Below are 19,751 nucleotides of genomic sequence, written 5' to 3'. Positions count from 1 at the left end.
AACATGTTTTGGCAATGTTTGACATGCAGGGAAATGCTTTAGTTTGACGAGGCTGAACTGAATCCGATAACAACTGCTTTATTGATAATACTATCATTTTAGGAGAACAAAAAAAAAAAAAAAAAAACGCAAAAGTGGCCAACAATTCACGCTATCTACTGGAGTTAGGGCTAAAATTTCAGCTGTCAAAATATCACCAAACAGGCAATTGCTTCGTTCAAATGTAGAAGCAATTTTCACCAGTCATACCTTGACGGGAAATTTTCTAGTACATAAGAAACACTTATAATATATTTCTTTGGTCGTACCGATTTACGTATCGGTACGTGCGTATATATCGGTATTTACGTATCGGTATTTACTTATATATCGATTTGAATACCAGTCAGACAACCATACCTTGCCGTGTGAAACCAGAAGTGTCTCGATGGGGGGGGGGGGGTAATATGAGAGAAATGCAACCTCCCAAAAAAATCCATATTCGGTAAATTTTGTCTAACGCTTAGGTAAATTTTAAAAGTACATTACTTGTCATTTATGCGAGCACCCTCGTATTTTATCATTCAGTAAAGTTTGAAATTTGATTTTGAAAACCGAAAAGAAAATCTCTTCCCAAAATTAAAGTTATGGGTGCACCTGTTTAAAACGTTCGTCAACGAAACAGAACACTTAAAATTTCTTGATAGTTTATTTGCTCATTTGTTTTCCAAGAATGTCGAACAAGAAATACTTCTTACAGCACAAGATTTCAAACGAATTTCTTCCCCTACACACCTCTGTTTTTTAAACAAAACACAATTTTTAACCGACTTCAAAAAGGAGGCGGTTATCAGTTCATACCGTATGTATGTTTTTTTTTGTTTTGTCCACTCATAGCGTCTCACCTAGTGAACCGATTTTGATGATTCTTTTTTTAATGGATAGGGGATGGCTCAACTTAGGTCCCATTACTTTGTTTGACCATATTTGTTCTTTAGAAAAAAAGTTATGGGCAAAAAACAGTAAATTTTATGCAATTTCCCTATTAAATAATTAAAATGATATTGTAGCGAAGTTCGCACTTTTCATCCGTGGATAACGGTGGCGCAGTGGTAGAATTCTCGCCTCCCACAAGTGCGACCCGGGTTCAAATCCCGACTAGGACAAAGTTAATGTTACTTAAATTTCGTTTCTACTGTTTCCCGTATTTTCTCGAATGTTCTATTAATTTCTGTATCTTTCCAAGTCTGGAAAGTTCCAGCACTTTCTCAAGTTGTATATAAGGAGCTATAACGTTCATTTGTGGTTCTGAATAAAGGTATCGAGTTTAGACTTACGAGTATTCACCTGATTTGGCTTTCACATCGTCTTCGCTATCTTCATCTACGCGACAATTTGAAACTCTTTGTTATAAAAGTTTGGTGCCATATAACAGTAACATTAATAGTAATTGTAATGATAATTTTGAATGAAAGCTTCTCTGAAGCAAGCATCAAATTTCTTCAAGCGATATTTGGATAATGGGGAATCTGGCGCTGTCGTCTCATTTTTGGCGTAAATAATTTTATTTTAGTAACCCTATGTGAATTATCAAAATCTTCCTTTCTTCAGTGCTATTGCTCCATAGTAGGGGTAAACCTAACCTGGAAGCGAGGTGATGCAGTGATTAGGATCTGCTTAGCCTTCACAATGCTACCATTAGGTTTGACTCAACTACTCTGTAGTATTTTTATCGTTATCATCTATGCCGATAACAGATGATCGGGGCTAAGTAAGAAAATACAGGATTGCATCATGAGCAACTTAGATGCTGTGGAATGTAAATTAGTTAGGAAAAACGCAATACTTAAATGGTTATAATTAAATTAACTACGCATGATTCCCAGAGAGGAACAAAGATAAGTTTTTAGTGAAAATCGCTTAAAGTTTAACGCGTGTCAATAGTTTTTTTTTTTTTTTAGTACGGAGCATTTTTAAGAAAAAAATGTGAAGTTTCATGATGGTAACTTCTTACCATTTCTGAAATACCTACATTTACACTAAAAAGAATGAAATAAAAAAATTTTGAAAAAAAAATAGAACCGACTTCAAAATTGCTCTAAAAAGTGAAAAATAATTTTATTCTTTAAACACCATCGATAATGCTTTTGAACATAATTTTTGAAGTTGGCGCAAAAACGATAGATAAAATCATTCACAGCCATAACTCAAATACAACTATAAATTTAACCAGGCCCAGTTTCTTCACTGTCACATACATTATGCATTGATGACAGCATATTTGACTAACGATATAAATGTTTCGTTCGTAACTTTGGATGCTTTTCTGAAAAAAAATGTGAACGAAGCATGGTTACACTGGATTTTACGTTTTGTTTTTGCACAAACTTCAAAAATTATGTTTAAAAGCATTATCGATGGTGTTTAAAGAATAAAATTATTTTTCACTTTTTAGAGAAATTTTCTAAGGCGGTTCTATTTTTTTTTTTTTTTTTTTTTTTTTGAAATTTTTTTTATTAACGTAATGGTTCAGACTTCTCGTCTTAAGCCACGAAGGGTTCTTGCCACTGATTTCAATTGTGTTCCTGGTGCTTCTCGTGTGGCTGTGACTGCTACTTTTAGACTTATGACTGAACATGATTGCCTTCGTGACCATCACTTCCATTTTATTATCGTCAACTCACCTGTGTGTATTTCATGTCCAACTGGAAAAGATATGACTACTGTGGACATAGACGAGTGCCCTATGTGCGTAATATGGAGTGGTCTTGTCACCAGCTCCAGCTGTGTTTCGGGTGCTCCTCGTGCGACTGTGACTGCCAATTTTAGATTTTTGAGTGAGCACGGTTACCACCGCGACCATCACTTCCATTTTAAATATCGTCGACTCACCTGTGTGTATTTTTTTTTTCAACCGGATACGATATGACTGCTACGCACGTAGAAGAATGCCCTTACTGAAATCATCTTATTGAAATTATCTTTATGTATTAAAAAAAGTAACGTCCAAAGAAATGGGGATAGGAAGTATGTGGCGGGCCGGGGTCTAGGACACTCCACAACACCAGCCTTGAAATTTTGTCCAAAACTAATTCGAGTGCCGGGGATGTACTCCTGGGTTTTTTATTTTCAGTTTGGAATTCGCTTTTTTTTAATAAATTTTTTAAGCTAAAATTTGACGTAAATAGCCTATTAAGAGATGAAAGATTTCCCACACCCCTTAACATTCTATCTCCTTCGAATGAGAGCACTTTTCTGCATCAAATAAAGCTTGTTCCACTTTTCTCAATTATTTAGAACGGCAACTATAAGGGTTTCTACTTTAGCGGAAAATTTTAGGCTCAACTCAATTTAAGCTCGGAGCTAAAGAGCAAAGTATGTTACTAGAGACCATGAATTGAAAGCGACTTTTCAAGTGAATAAAACTGCCGTTTTGCTATGATCAGGAACCCCTTAGCACCTATGGTTGTGCAAGTTGGTACATATTAGTACAAGTTAATATCTCGTTTATGTATATTTCTATCAAGTTTTTTTTGTCTTCGGGTGGGGGTAGAATTGTGCTGTAATTATGAACTCTTTACTTAAGGACAGGATATTTCTATTTTTAATAGGATGGAGAGGGGCATTTCCATTTTGTTCGAGACGAAACTCGGAACGCAGTTTTTCATCCGATTCTTTCTAATCGACGATTTAAATCTTTGAGAATCAGATAAGATTGTGAAGCAATCTTCGGTAGTTGGTGAGCGTGAGCATGGTTGGTGAACATCAGTACTTTACTAGTACAGTGAAACCTGTGTAACTTGGCCACTTGCGGTGCACTAATTTAATGGTCAAATTAAACAGGTGGTCAACTTATAGAGGTTAAATTATATGAAAAGATCTAATTCTGAGCTTGAAAATAGCGGTCAACTTAGACAGGTGGTCAACTTTACAGGTTTTACTGTATTGCAAAACGAAACACTGGAGAGCACGTAGCCTTATGGCACAATTGTCTACAGGTTTTCATTTAATAAAAAATGAAAATCGACTGTCTGTTTTTCTGCACCATCATCTTGAATTTTAGGTGCGTTTTTTTTTCCTAATATCAAAAACTTACTTTTGAGTAAAACTATAATTTACTGTTTAATACATAAAATGTCATAAACTTGCCTATGAAACAGCTATTTTACTTTTATACTAGTTGTAGAAGGTGTGGAGATGATTAATTTCGCGAATTTTGAACATGAGTCCGAGTAAAAATAAAAGTAATTTGTAGTCCTGTCGAAGAAAACCTTAAATAAAACAAATGGAGATGGGGTAGGGTCTGTTTTCAAAACATTGTCGAACGCGCAGGTTAGACGAGTAAATCTTTTTACTTGCGAAAAAGAAGTAAAAAGATGATGAAAAACAAGAAGATGAAAACTAAGACAATAAATCAAACATTTGATATCAATACTATGTCATATGCAAATTTCGTTGAAGAATTTTTCTTACTTTTGTGGGATTAAAATTTCTATTGATTTTTAATGCAACACATCATCTGTTACACCTTTCAAAATTTTATCATATTTTTTCTCAGTTTATCTGCCAAGTATGGAAAAAGCAATGGTTTGAATAAAAATATGTATTTCTTAAAACGCATATGCACCCGACTGAAATACAATATTTTTTAGAGTTCAATAAAAATGCAACTTACAAGATTGTTAGCAAATAATTTTTTTATACGGCATTCAGCTCAGACAATTGTATCAAGAAACCAGTTTGGAGATAAGAAAGTTATTGTCCGCCTCCGAGAAGTTGAGCTATGGCCTTGAGCAAGTCCACTTCCCCTAAGGAAGATCAATCAGTAAGAAGAGGAATTGCTAGGCACAAAGTTGGGCTACTATTAAGCTTTTTGACCTTCAGCCGTTTTTCTTCACCTATATTTCAACAAATGGAATAATTTAATCGGCCAGCCAGCGGAGCTCAACTTGTCAGAGGCTAAGGTAGAGTACCAGGTGCAGCCCAAGTGGTTGGCGATACTACGGGGAATTACTGGGATTTTTACTTGTCTCACTGGCTTCAGCGACTAATCTAAGTGGCATAATTTAATCTGACTGACTAATTAAAGGTTTAAAGTAAGAAAAAACGGTAAAAAAGCACAAATGGCAATTTGTGCTTTTTCGACGTTGTTTTTTCTTACTTTACTGTTCAGCGCAAAGGTATGTATTTATCTTAATTAAAGGTTTGTTGCTGAATGTTACATAAAGGAAAAGCAAAAGGTATAATTTTGTATAATTACAGTCAAACTTAAACCGATGCATAAATAAACTAGACAATGACTAGAAAGAACTTTTTTGCATGAACACAATGATTTTTAGCATTTAACTGCAAACTCTTATTAAAGTAGTTAAAAAAATATTTTTCAGCCGTTTTTCTAGATTGTTAGCAACGGTGAAAACTTGAAAAGGAAATATATATCGACGTCACTTATCATTCTGTAGAAAATGCTTTGGGCAGGTCATTCAATTTTTATTCAACTGGATAATAATTCTGAAGTATATTGATTTTCAATAATGGTAAACCCTTTTCTTTGAAATACTGTTTTGAAATAGTTTAATAAAGCTCAGAAAATTGGTTTCCGTGGTTGGACAAGCTTAGTTAATCTTCAGTAAGTAAGGTGTATTTCACGTAAGCTTAGTTAAGTTTCAATATTTTTTCGTGACATCTAATCACAAAGAATTTTTTGTTTAAGAGAATGTTATAATCACTTAAAGCATTAGTAAAACTTTTATGACAGACGAATAACTTTTAAATCAAGTTAGAGATTAGGGTCGTTATTAATAAATGTATTTAAATGATTATTGAGAGAAAACAAAATTCTTACGAAATCATATTTTTGTTTTCGATACTTGAAAAACGTTTTCCCGCATTTTGACTAATTGATATAAAACGCAAATATATGATAATAAAATACTTGGTCATCGGCTGTCAAGTTAAGATAATACTTTTCACGAATTTTTTGATTTTACATACTCATTTTTACTTTCTTCTATATCTAATATATAGAAGAAAGTATTGGATTCGTGCAAATTTTCAAATTTCGAATTTTGACGGATTCGAACGTTTTGAGGTGTGCTGAGTCCATTTCGACCATTTTTGGAAAATGTCTGTCTGTCTGTGTGTGTGTGTGTATGTGTGTGTGTATGTATGTATGTGTGTGTGTATGTATGTGTGTCACGTCTGTGTGTGACCAGTTTTTTGTGGCCGCTCTACAACAAAAACTACCGCATGAAATCGAACGAAATTTAGTACACATATGTGCCCCTATGTGAACTTGTGCCCATTAGTTTTTGGCGCGAATTCCTCCAAGGGGGGTGGAACAATGGGACGTTTTTCGAGTTACGCGTGCTTGCTATTCCTCAGGAAGTTACTGGCGGAATCAAACAAAATTTGGTCCATATGTTGGTATTAACAGGAACAGGTGCTGATTCAATTTTGGTGTCAATAACTCAAACGGGGGTTGAGCTATAGAACGTTTTTTGTCGTCAATTGTGACTGCTGTATCTCAAGAAATAATGAACGGAATGAAAGAAAAATTTATCGGCAAGTAGCCCTTAGTGAGTATAAGAACTGATTTTATTTTTGTGTCAACAGCTAAAAAGGGGGCAGCGAAATCACCCGTTCTTTTTTTCCATTTTGAGTGCCCTATCTCAAGAAGTAATGCTACGTTCTGGTTGAAATTTGGAATATATGTGAATCCATATGTAAACAGGCTTTGGTTCTATTTTGACGCCGATCGCTCCAAGAGGTGTTGATTTTTTTTTTTTTTTTTTTTTTGCGAATAAAAATATTTTTATTAATGCAACAATAAGAAAGATAAATCGTAATAGATTGTCGTCTGCGTATTTCTCGTGATTTTAATTGTATGGAAATGATAGGAAATATTATCTCAATGATTTAAAATTTTTAACTGTTGCCATCTAATGTTTGTTAACAAATAAAATATTTGTAATTCATTCAAGCAAGGCTTTTAAAATAACTTTCAATTTTCGCTCTTTGGGCGACATTGGGATAGTCGTCAAGTTTTTGCATGTGTCATTTTGTTTTCGTTGGGAATATTGCTTCCTCGTCAAGCATGGGGAGGGATCAGAAAAAAAAAATATAGAAGAAAGTTTCGTGATGGCCACAACATACTAGTTAATACTTGTTAAACATTAACGCGTTTTGAATGCAAGTTAGGGTGCGTCTTATTTTTGAAAATGTTATTTTTTCATGAGGCACCCTCTCATTTTGTTCCTTTGGATGAAAAAAAAAATCACATATCTTAAAAATAAAAATTGAATAAAATTTAGAGGTTGCTACCATTGCTGCAAAATTTGAAATCTAACCTTTTTTTTTTGCATCGATTATTATAATATTTATTTATGTTATCTTTTTATCATTAGTAATAAATTAGATTGTTACTGACTTTGAAATTATTTCATATTTTATTAAATCATGTTAATTAACTGTAGCTACAATCAACTCTCAACCTCTGTACTAACTATTGGTTAGAAACTCAAAGAAACACTAGTTGTCAGTTAAGAACTCAAAAAGAAAATTAAAAGTGTTCTATTTCAATAATCAAAAACAAAATTATTGGAATCCATCATTAGATTATTTGCTTAACCTTGCTCTTGCTGATGATCCTTTACGCAAGATTTCACTTCCAGGCGAGAAATTATTTCTAACTGAAAGAAAACTAGGAGGACAAGGCGAAATTGATAACAAATAAATCTCTATTTAAAAAGGCAACAGACTTGCGCGAAAAAAAGAAATTTTGAAAGAAAATCATGAAGAATCTGAATCAATTGTAGTGAAAGTATTATTATTATTATTATTATTATTTTAGTCTCTGTTGTAACTGAATGTACTTTGACTGATTTTAAAGAACAGGAATTTGCAATAAAGTTTATCTAGATTTGGCCTTATTGTTCAAAAGCATTTTCGCTTACAAGAAGGAAACTGTTGCTTCAAGTAATTTTATCTACGTGTCATTTCTGAAAAAACAAACTCCAAATTGATCTCTTTCTTAAAGAAACCTAAAAGAACAACTCCTTCAATGAAACACTGTACAGCAGATGTTATAGAACTAAAACCAAGGGGAAAAAATAGAGGATTTCATCACTAACATTCAAATTTTTCACCATAAAGGTCTTTTCATCAAGTTTTTTTGAAGAGATATTATCAAATCGTTTGGATGATGAGTAGCAATCAGAAAAAGGCTTGTATATTTCACATTACTAGAAACAAAGTGGAAAAATTACAATATTGGTGAATGTAAGAGACTGAAATTGTAAACTAATGATATGAATGGCGTAGTGGAACTTTTGCTCGATTTTTGTTTGACATTATTACACAGCATAGTAACCATGAAATGCTTTTTTTTTTGTATGTACAGGAAATAAGTATCTCGGTTATGTTTCTACCCTAACGAACCCAATTTCATGTTAATGTCAAATATTGCAGTAGAAAATTAGGAATATATTTTTACTCTATTTTTTCACAATGAACGTAATTTTAATCTGGTGTTTTTTCATCGAAAGGAAGCAATTAAAGAGGTGCTCCATAAGAAATTCAAATTTTTTTCAAAAAGTGCATTATAAGACGCACCCTAATGCAAGTATATAAAATCCTACTTATTTCAATTCGAATAATAATGAATTTTAAAAAATAAATTTATATATTTTTTGACTAGCTATAAACAAACTAAACAAGAAAAAACAGTCCAAAATGCCATTCCAAACACTAAAAGTAGTTTTATGTTATTGATTCGATATCTACTAGCATCTGGTATAGAATTTCTATCTAGCATTTAAATCGAGTATTTTGTAAATGCATTTTATGTACTTCTACAAAAAAAAAGTACAGTAACTGTATTTCAATCAGTATTCTTACTAGTTTTTCTGCCCTCCAACGCCTCTGCACGAATCTCCAAGTCGCATTTTATTGCAAAAGTTCGATCTCTAATGCCTCCAACTCTACAAACGTCCAACGCAGAGTTCTTATTGGATAACTTTCAGATCTTTAAGCCATAAAACCAAATCCGAAATTCGCCGCCTAATTCATAGAAAAAGCCGAAAGGTGATTACGAGCAAGGAGAAAAGAAAATCTCTTAAAGTTGAGATAAAAGTACAGCTCAAAGGCCTGAATAAGGAAAATATAAAGATAAAAAGACTAACAGAAACTGGGAATTAAAGAAAATCCTGGCTCCTGGGTACTATATCCGAGTGAATCAACCGAGATATCGTAAGATAAATGCTCTATAAAGACTGACCAGCCGTTCTGTAATATAGCCTTGGGGATTTTCTGTTTGTTTCATTTCCTTTGGCGATTAAATGAGAATTTATTTTTTTTTCGGGGCAAAAGGTTTAAACTGTTCTAAGTAACACTGAAGTTAGTGTTAAATTCAAGAGAAACAATCAGGAAGAAACTAAAGTGAGCCGATTTCTTGGAGATTCGAGGAAATTGAGGGCATATATTTACAAATTCCAATGTTTTTGCTGCTTAGCTAAACTTTTTTCCTAGAATTCCTTGTAATGATATACTGCTCTTATTACTTGTTCAAATTAGTAGAATAAGAAAAATGTGATTCTAGGAATAATTTTCCAAATTTGATTTTTTTTCTTTTATAGAGAGAAAGTGAATTTATAAAAATGAAACCTCGCCCATTATTGTAAATGAGTATCATTATACTGCTTTGGGTAGGTAGACAGCAGCGTCTACAATTTGTTTCGATGTCATCTGTTTTATTTAAGTTTTATTGTACAAACGTGGTTGTTTGTATTCCGCTGAAAATAAAACATTTAAAGAACGTCAATTTGCAAACATTTTAATAGATTTTATGAAAAATCACGAACGTGTCTCTTTAAGTATCTCAAAACTTGTTTCTGTAGATACTGCCATTTACGTGCATAAGACAATATACTGCCATGGGTAGAAAAAAGGCATTTAATGCAAATTTGTCATTTTTCTTTCTTTCTTTTCCTTTTTTTTTTTTTTTTTTTTTTTTGTCATCACGTTTACTTGTTTGCTTTATGGTACAAACCAGCTTATTTTGTTTCCGTTGAAAAAAAGAGCGAAAAAAATATCTAATTCAAATATTTCTCTATTCTCGTGTACTGTCTCGTACGTTTCTCGTATATTGAATGCTACAAATATCGCGAAAACTCATTTCTGAGGATACTGCCGTTTACCTACCCACGGCAGTACAGTCCTCACGATTTCTTAAGATTATTGTGCTAAAAAAATTTTGAAAAAAAAATAGAACCGACTTCAAAATTGCTCTAAAAAGTGAAAAATAATTTTATTCTTTAAACACCATCGATAATACTTTTAAACATAATTTTTGAAGTTGGCGCAAAAACGATCGATAAAATTATTCACAGCCATAACTCAACTACAAGTATAAATTTTACCAGGTCCAGTTTCTTCACTACCACATGCATTACGCATTGATCACAGCATATTTAAGTAGCGATATAAATGTTTTGTTCCTAACTTTGGATGATTTTTTGATAAAAATATGAACGAAGCATGGTTACAATGGATTTTACGTTTTGTTTTTGCGCCAACTTCAAAAATTATGTTTAAAAGTATTATCGATGGTGTTTAAAGAATAAAATTATTTTTCACTTTTTAGAGCAATTTTGAAGTCGGTTCTATTTTTTTTTCAAAATTTTTTTATTTCATTCTTTTTAGTGTAAATGTAGATATTTCAGTAAAAGTAAGAAGTTACCTAGTAAGAAGTTCGGTTCTATATCACTGTATTGCTTTAGAAAAGCCTTTATTCAAAATTATCATTACAATTACTATTAATGTTACTGTTATATGGCACCAAACTTTTATAACAATGAGTTTCATATTGTCGCGTAGATGAAGATAGCGAAGACAATGTGGAAGCCAAATGAAGCGAATACTTGAGAAAGTGCTGGAACTTTCCAGACTTGGAAAGATACAGAAATTAATAGAATATTCGAGAAAATACGGGAAACAGTAGAAACGAAATTTTAGTAAAATTCACTTTGTTCTAGTCAGGATTTGAACCCGGGTCGCTCGTGTGGGAAGCGAGATTTCTACCACTGAGCCACCGTTATTCCCGGATGAAAAGTGCAAACTTCGCTACAATATCATTTTAATTGCATAAAATGTACTGTTTTTTGCCCATAACTTTTTTTCTAAAGAACAAATATGGTCAAACAAAGTAATGGGACCTAATTTGAGCCATCCCCTATCCATTAAAAAAAGAATCATCAAAATCGGTTCACTAGGTGAGACGCTATGAGTGGACAAACAAAAAAAAAACATACATACGGTATGAACTGATAACCGCCTCCTTTTTGAAGTCGGTTAATAATAAATAAGAAGAAAGACACGAAATACTTTTCATGTAATCATGCGTACTATTATTGATAAATAGGTTTGTTATTATTATGGATGAAGTATTTCAAATTTAATGAAAAATAAATAAAGCACGTAAAAACACTCAGTGGGTATTATTAGGTTTACCTTGAAATTGGTTCACCTTAATTGATAAGGTTCACCTTATATCATATACTGTTTCTTTAGAAATTCTGGATTTAAATTTAAAATTCTCGCGAACTAGATTGCAAATAACTGTCCCGAGACGACTCGATATAGAGTTTTGTACATTTCACAAAATATGATTTGTATTAATTATAATTTCTTTTAGTTTTCAAATTAAATTCTTGAGAAATATTCGGATATTTTTGGTTCCACACTAGAAAGTATGTTCTGGACTACAAATTATGCTTGATTATTTTGCGTTCCTGTAAAGAAAATTGTAAATAATTACCTCTATATATTTCAGCGGTTTGTTAGTTGGGAGAGGGAAAAAAACATCAAATTTAATTCACAAATGATATCAAGTATGGATTGCTTCCTATGAACAATTTTCTAATCATTCAAATTAAATCATAATAATTAAACATAAAAAACCCCTAGAAAGGAAGTAAAATGATCAGCTTGTAAGTCAGACGCAATGAAAACGATTCGTTCTTCGATTATTGTTTAATTAAATAAGACAAACAAAAACAAACTGTGATATGTTTAATTAGGTTACACTCAGTGGCTGCACGTTTCTGTATTGACAAATTTCAATTATCAAAATGGCGTTTGAGGGTTTGCTTTTTTTTTTTTAATTTATTTAATATATATACATGTATAGCTCTTTTATAATTTCTTGCAAAACAATTTTTATTAACTCTTTCGAAAGTGATATTCTTACTGGCAGCTTTTTTGACAATATTTGATCAATTAATGTCATGTTTTCTCCCCTAGTATGGAATTAAAAAAAAGGAAGAAGTACAGCAAGAAGATCCCTTTGCAGACATGGAGGGGAGTAGCCTCAACCGGAAACGGAAGACACCGGCCGAATTGGCCGCTGAGGCAGAAGCAGAAGATCAAGATGAATTCACAAGTAAGACTCAGAGCATTATTTCTGGATGACTATATTTCTCTTAAAGAGGGAAACCAGTTTGGGAGGCTAAAATTTTAGTGTCTTTCGTGAATTTTTTCAACAGAATAGAAATAATCAGAATTTCCTTAAACTTGGAGGATGTTTTATTCATCTCTTGAAGTACGCCTTGTAAATTTTTGATAGTAGTTCCACCAGAATTAGTAGACTTAGAAAACACCCCAGAGCTTGTTGCCCACCAGCAACAAGCTCTGAGCAAACTCAGAGCTTGTTGCTGGTAGGCATTACCGAAGACACAATTTTTGTCTGTAAACAAATATACAATTTTTCTTTCTCGTAAACAACATATTTCTTATAAATATCAACCTACATGTGATCAAAAAAATTGAAAATTGCACGTTTTTGAGGTGTTGATTTACAATTATATGTTTTTTTTACCGTTTTTTTTCACATTTTTTGCATTAAAAATATATGTTTATTACTATCATCAAAAATTTAGGTTCATATAGAGTATAATTAAATGAAGAATATTAACACAAATTTTCGGAACGATTCTTCAAGAACTCTTTGAGCTATAATGTCCACCAGTTGAAAAAAAAAAAAGGTGTTTCGAGAAAAACGTTTTCGAATATCTAAAGTTACTTAGAGTGCTCATCACATCTGAACTAATCGCAATTTTTCACTGAAATTTTATCAACATATTCTTGAATAGCATTACTAACATTTCATGACATAACAAAAAAAGTAGATTTTTTGACCCGTCTAAACTGGTTTCATCCCTTAAGTGGATTACTCTTAGTTATTAATTAAACATTTACATCAACTAGAAGGGCAAAATGAAAGATTAATTGCTGCTCGGTCGGTTACGTTCTTTTGCCGTGTTTGAGCATGCGGCTTACTAGCGATACATTCAAGCACGATCTGGTAGTGAACACTGCTGTCTGGAAAACCTTGAAAGTCCTTAAGTTCCATTATTCTTCTCAAGGCCTTGAAAGTCCTGGAAAAGTAAGATGAAATATATAAACGTTTGGAAAGTTCATGATTTTCTTATTACCAGATGCTAAGCACGTTAAGTGGTAGGCGTAGATAAACGGGTGAAATTGGGACGTGTCTCAGAAAAAGAGTGGCGGGGGACAATGGCAGAAAAATTCAGAAAATACCTTCCTTAAAATTTCACTTGTTTATTATTGGTGAAATAGGGATAAGGAATGCATTATCTACAGGGAGGGAAACTTTATAAGGCTTTTCAATTTCGCATGCTATATTTAAATGATTTTGAATTTCATGTTTTATGCATCTTTAAAAATTTGCGGAAGATCACAGGAATAGTTAACCGCTAAAAATTACTATAATATAACTAAGGTTTCAGACATCCATTTTTATGTTTTGCCTAAAATTTATTAAATTGACAATTAAGTTTTTGTCTTGTTTTCCAAAATTGAATGTGAAGGTTCTTCATTGGATAAAATGCTTATGTATGAAAAAGCTTTAATCGAACATTTCTTACTTGTAATGCAATTTGTGCTTAATTTAAGTGCATTTGTTACAAATCCAGTTTTCGCCTCGAACAGCTCTAGAAAGCTCTTGAAAATTGCTGATTTCTAACCTGAAAAAGCGAACGCACCGTGTTAAAATCTCCCGTTGTGGATGGTACGGGTGACCCTGGGGTGTTATGCAATGTAATGTTAAAATCTTCCTGCTACTCCGAGCTTCTCTGCTATCAAGATATATTTCTGGTTGGTTCGAAAGTTGTCAATACATTTTTTTCATCTTACCTCAATCCACAGACTGTGCAATCGACATTATTTATGCCTCATCTTGCATTTGCGGTCATGCTTTTCATTTGAAGCTCAGTTTGGTTTCAGATTGAATTATGCAAATTCATATGTCCTATGTAAGCACTTGGCAGAAACATTTTTGTCGTGTACAGCTTTAGAATATTTACATAGTTTCTTTAAAAAAATCGGTTGAATTTCTCCCTTGCTAATATTGGTAATCACATAAATTCCACAGGCAAATGTCGAATGGTTTCAAACTAAATGTTCTACACATTTCTCGTTTTCTTTTTTAACCTTAGTTCTTCGAAACCTCAAGTTCTGCCATGCAATAGTTAAATCAATTAAATAGGTACTTAGAAGAAGGGCATATTTCTTAAAAATTAAAAACTTTAATTTTGATTTGTAACCTATGCTCTTCTTCTAGGACATGAAGGACTAAATATTAATGAAGATCAAGTGTAACATATGTCATTCTTCTAGAGACCCATTCTATTAAAATACAATTGCAAAATTGAGGCAGTAAGACGAAAAGGGATGTGAACGTTTAAATTTTCTGATTAAAAAATGTTAGCAGTTCAACTACTACAGCGCACAGTGCGGCGTTCTTACGGTCGAAGTGGACAAAGCTTGTTCTTGACGGGATTTTGTAATATATATTATATTACTTAGTAATATAATACTTGTAAATGGCAGCTGCCGGTAAATGCAGTTTGTATTCCAAAATATATTAAATAAATATATGAGTAAATAAGGTAAAAACCTGTCTAAAGGGACTTGGATTCGCAGAAATTAGGAGTGTCCGTTGAGAGCTGTTTTACATAAATTTTGTTTTGTCATGAAATAACTTTACTTTTTTTCTTTAGATTTCAGTTACTTCCTCATTAACATAATTACATTTTTGATAAACTGTGAGGAAATTAATTTTGTAACCCTGCTTTTCACTCTCCGGGTGCTTGAAATTTTGACCCCTCCTTTAATGAAGTCAAAGATTTAAAAATGCTAACGGAAATATTTCCCTATGGTAGGAAACGGACAGGTACTATGAAAATCGTTGATGTAGTTCTTCCAGATGAAGAAAAAGTCCCCCAAAAAATCTAATTTAGAAATTTCTCTGAAACAGCTCTGTCTCATTTAAAAAAATTTATTGTTTCGTATTATTTCGGTAGTCCCATTGTTAAATAGTAGAAATAATTGAAGAATTTAATTTTCTATAGTTATTGAATGGGAAAAAAAATCGTATTTACAGCAGCCCATAGAAGGGAAAGGGGTATGGCAAACCTAAAATGTTTCTGTAATTGTTAAAAAACGTAAAAATTTGCTCAAAAAGTATGACTTAGGACGTTTTTCCTTCGCTCAGGTCAGCATTGTTGGTCGTCTAAACACGTTTTAGAGTATTCTGTTATAATCGATAAAAAATGGTCCGCTGCTTACAATCTGCATACTTGTATTTCAGTTACGTTCTGTAATTTTGCTTCTCACAAGAAAGATGAAAGTCAATCAGTCAAAGTCAAAAGTCAATCGATCAAATCTTTCCTGCTTCCACAAAAACAATATCCATCAGCAATACTGTGCTTCAATGACTCTTGCATTGTTACTTAAAAAGGTTCATTCTAGCTAGCATGGTAATTTTTATGTCTGTAGATTAAATGCTTCTAAACTAACTTTGGTTTTGTTTTATTTCTAGAGCTGAAGAACACGCTGGAAACACAAGTTAGCGAATTGAAGTCCACTATTGAAGGGAAATGTCTCCTCCAATGAAAGACGCCCTCTTATTCGCAAAAACCCTCTTCCCTTGCAAAATAATTTATTTCCATTCTTTGGCCTGTTTTTATTTACTAAATACAGCTGAGGTCTATGATTATTTATGATGTGTAAACAAAAGATGAAGCCAAATGTGAGAAAACAGTCCAGGGGTTTGATTTAATTTATATTTTTCAAACTTATTTACTGGGGGAAAAAACCTACCAATTTTTTAAAGATCTTTTTTAAAAATATAACTTCCTTAATTATTTTTCCTAGGGAAAAAATTGAAATAGTTTGTTCAATAAATAGTTTTACAGTTCTTTTTGATTTTTATTAGTAACAAAAGCAACATTTTTTAAACAAAATTTGCTTGTACTACGTACATTATTGTAGAGAAAAAATACACTACAGAAATAATTTTACACATTTAGAAACTACCTTCTGAGTTATCATTATGAACATGGCTTATGTTTACTATTTTTAAAGGAACATGTTTTTTCTGAGAAAAACAAATCATTAGCGTATATGTTAATGAGCAGATAATATTTCTTTCTTCTTTTTTTCACTTCATTTTACCACTCCTGGAAGTTTTATGTTTCCAGAAACAAACGCTTTTTTTTTAACCAGTCATTCTTTTAATTAAAGTTTACCTTTTTCCGTTCCCCTGGAATTGAATTAACATAGGAGCATTTTATAAAATTCAGCAACATTTACAATTCCGGCCAAAAACATTTGTCGATTTTCACACTTAACTGTTTTGCCAGTCGAGCTGTTTGCCTTTTTATTTTGACAAATATCAGGTAATAAATTGCCCTAAATATAGTTTTTTATGCATATAGAGTTTTAATGTACGAAGGTTTTATACACGTTTCATAAAAAAAAAGAAACCGTTATGTAGCAATCTGCTTTTTAGTAAAAAAATCGATTTAAACTCCTCATGTCCAAAAAACACATTTTAGTATTTATATAAAAGCATACATATCCCTTAATTGCATATCACAATTAGTTTTGCCCCAAGCCCATTAATTAAACATATTTTTTGTACAGAATTAGATATATTACAGAATACTTGAAGCAATAATAGCAATAATGTTACTTATGGCTTTTGTAAATTAATATATCAAATATACTTTCCGAAGCAATAATGTCGATAGAAAACTCGCAAAATAAAAAGGCGAACCTGGCTGGTCATTTTAGATATAAATGTGCAAAATAATTCCGCACTGAAATTCAATCTTAATTATTTTCTTACAGTTAAATTTACAAAACGCTGAACTGTAAAAAAAAGTAAATAAAAAAGGAAGGATTTGAGGGTTCTCTCCAAAAATTGTGCCCTATTTTTTTGTTGACAATGTCTAGTTTTGAAGAGAGTGTTAATATGACTAAAATTTTTGCCTGCGGCCTCAAAGTTTAAGTTTCTCAGTTTGCTAACAAACTAGCTACATTTCATTTCGTCGTATGCTGAAAATAAAAACTGAAGATTTTTTTTCTCTCTCTTAGAGGGAAATAAAAGTTTTGAAAACAAGAAATGAGCATTCAATAATTCGAAAAAAAAAATATTAAATTGAAGGATAAAGCAAAAACAAAATTATATAAAACTATTATGGAATTTAAAAGAAAAGACGCCGAAAAAATAATAAAATTCTATTTATTATACTTTATCAAAAGGAATTATAATTTCTTTTCAAAATGTATTCATAAAGTGGCAAATTCGAAATGATTACGTTCAACGTACGACGAAATTTTTGACATAAGTTTTTTATGCATTTAAGAATTTCTTCGAATAAGAAATGCGAGCTTTGCTTTGCAATATTTGAGTTACTTATTTTTTAAATATTTCATTTTATTTTTTTTAATTCCACATTTAACTACCCACCATTTTGTCCGGCTTCCTATCCCAGAATGCATCCTGAACTTTTTTGGAGACTTTTCATCTGACGATCCACCTAGAAAGACTTGAAAGGAATGGGAGAAAAAGCGGGATCTAGAAAACGCCAGTTTAATTATTTATGTATATACTTCAGTATATTTATGCATATGCATATGCATACTTATATATGTACTATATATATACATATACACAAACTTTGCCATGGAGTTGAATGGAAGAACCCGAAAATCGAAAGATGTAGGTGATATCCGTACAAAGGTTGACTGTCTTCAAAGCAGGACTTAGTTGTGAACATTTCCTTCTGTATATTCACTGTAAAAGGACATAGTTTGCTTCTACAAATAGTCTGTGATTGATCTGCATATAATGTGATTTATCAAATGATACAACATTTCGATGTTCTGTATAGTAAGAAATGATGTCTGCCATGTGTGAGAAACTGTATTCTCGGTTTTGAGCGAAGTTGCATTTAAGAAGAAACTTGCCTTTTGTTTAAATTATGATTGCAAACTATTATAAATGTGGTATATTTACCTTTTTAGGACATACCCTTAAAAAGTTCCATATTTCTGAAAAATGCATTGATATATCTCAAATGGAAATTTGGCATAATTTCTTATTTAAATAAATTTAGTTGCTTCATGCTGCTTGAAAACTGTTTGTGGGTTAGCGTGAGGTAATTTGCATATTACTTAAATTATCGTTGGATTATTTATTACGAGGAACGTTTAATTCTATCAACAGCGTATGAGTCAAGGAAATTTTGAAATCTAAGATAAAATCAATTGCATAATGCTGAGTAATAAATGATAATGTATAAAATTCTGCACATTAAAAATATATATAAACGTTGGTAAAAATATATCCGGAATATAGGAAATTATTTATAAAATAGTAAAAAGACAAATTTTGACAGTGTAAGAAAACTGCTATTGGTGCTTTTGATGCATAATTTCAGAAAAAAGTAACTGAAAATTTACTATTAACACTTTGAAGGGCTATGGTTTCCAACACTAGTCACACATATTTTGATGCCCGATATCTAAATATCGTGGTGGTTGGCGTTGCTAACGAGTCAGTCAGTTAATGTAATGGGTCAAAAGATGTATAAAAAAAAAAAACCTTAAAAAAAAATTTTCTACAGGTAAAATAAATTTTTTTTTGAAAGTTTCGGCGTCATATTTAAAAGTATTCGTTCCCTTCAAAGAGTTAATTATCTATTTTCAAAGGTTTTGAACAGAGCGTAATGGGTAATTGAAATCTGGCCATGTAAAAAGAATTGTGTTTGATCCATGCGTTCATCCAGATGGATCTTTCCATTACATTGTGTTCCAATGAATCACTGCTTCGGATCGATTTTCGGGAGAACAAATCGTCTGGGAATGCCGTCTTCTTTACCACGTGGTTATCAGATCGATGCACTGCTGTCTCATGAATTTGTAGCACCGATGTGACGTGTAGTGGTAGAGAAAAAAGGTGGACATCGCCTCAAAAAACAACGAATATTAGTGTTCTCAATCTCAGTTGTAGTATTGCATAACTTGGTACAATTATTATTTTTGTGACAGCCTGTGAATTACAGTAGTATGTATTATCTCCGTATGTACTAGCACTTGTGATTTTAGTTTGTTAAAATGTTACCTGATTATAAATAGGTCAATTCACCGTGTTTCTGGTAATATGCATTTTCTCAGAAAAAAACCCTACAGAATGTTACCTTATGGATGCAGTACCAATTTAGACTAGAGTGTATAGTAAGGGTTCATTGGGGATTTAGTGGATTTGTCGTACTGGAAACTAAAGATTCCCCGTTGGCGAAATGCTGCAGCTATATGGCAATCAGAGTATTTGCCAACGTTAGGTCAAAATTATATGGAAGCTTCGTTTTGTCAATACCATACATGATTTTGTTATTTCAGTGGAC

The 19,751-nt window shown here is 32.2% G+C and overlaps 1 protein-coding gene across 2 annotated transcripts in view; it reads left to right on the top strand.

Annotated features, from left to right (window-relative positions):
• The window catches only part of LOC129224690 (complexin-like), a 677,646-nt gene extending 661,640 nt beyond the window's left edge, over nt 1-16,006 (top strand). For both annotated transcript variants that reach the window (XM_054859235.1, XM_054859238.1), the window contains exons 4-5: nt 12,280-12,418; nt 15,878-16,006. In XM_054859235.1, the coding sequence (XP_054715210.1) occupies nt 12,280-12,418; nt 15,878-15,951 (213 nt within the window). In that variant the 3' untranslated portion in view covers nt 15,952-16,006. The remainder of the gene's footprint in view (nt 1-12,279; nt 12,419-15,877) is intronic.
• The last annotated feature ends 3,745 nt before the right edge of the window (nt 16,007-19,751 follow it).

The sequence above is a fragment of the Uloborus diversus genome, chromosome 6, assembly GCF_026930045.1.
Source record: "Uloborus diversus isolate 005 chromosome 6, Udiv.v.3.1, whole genome shotgun sequence".
NCBI lineage: Eukaryota > Metazoa > Arthropoda > Arachnida > Araneae > Uloboridae > Uloborus > Uloborus diversus.
Note: the sequence above shows the minus strand (reverse complement) of the source record. Positions and strands in the feature narration are given on the sequence as shown.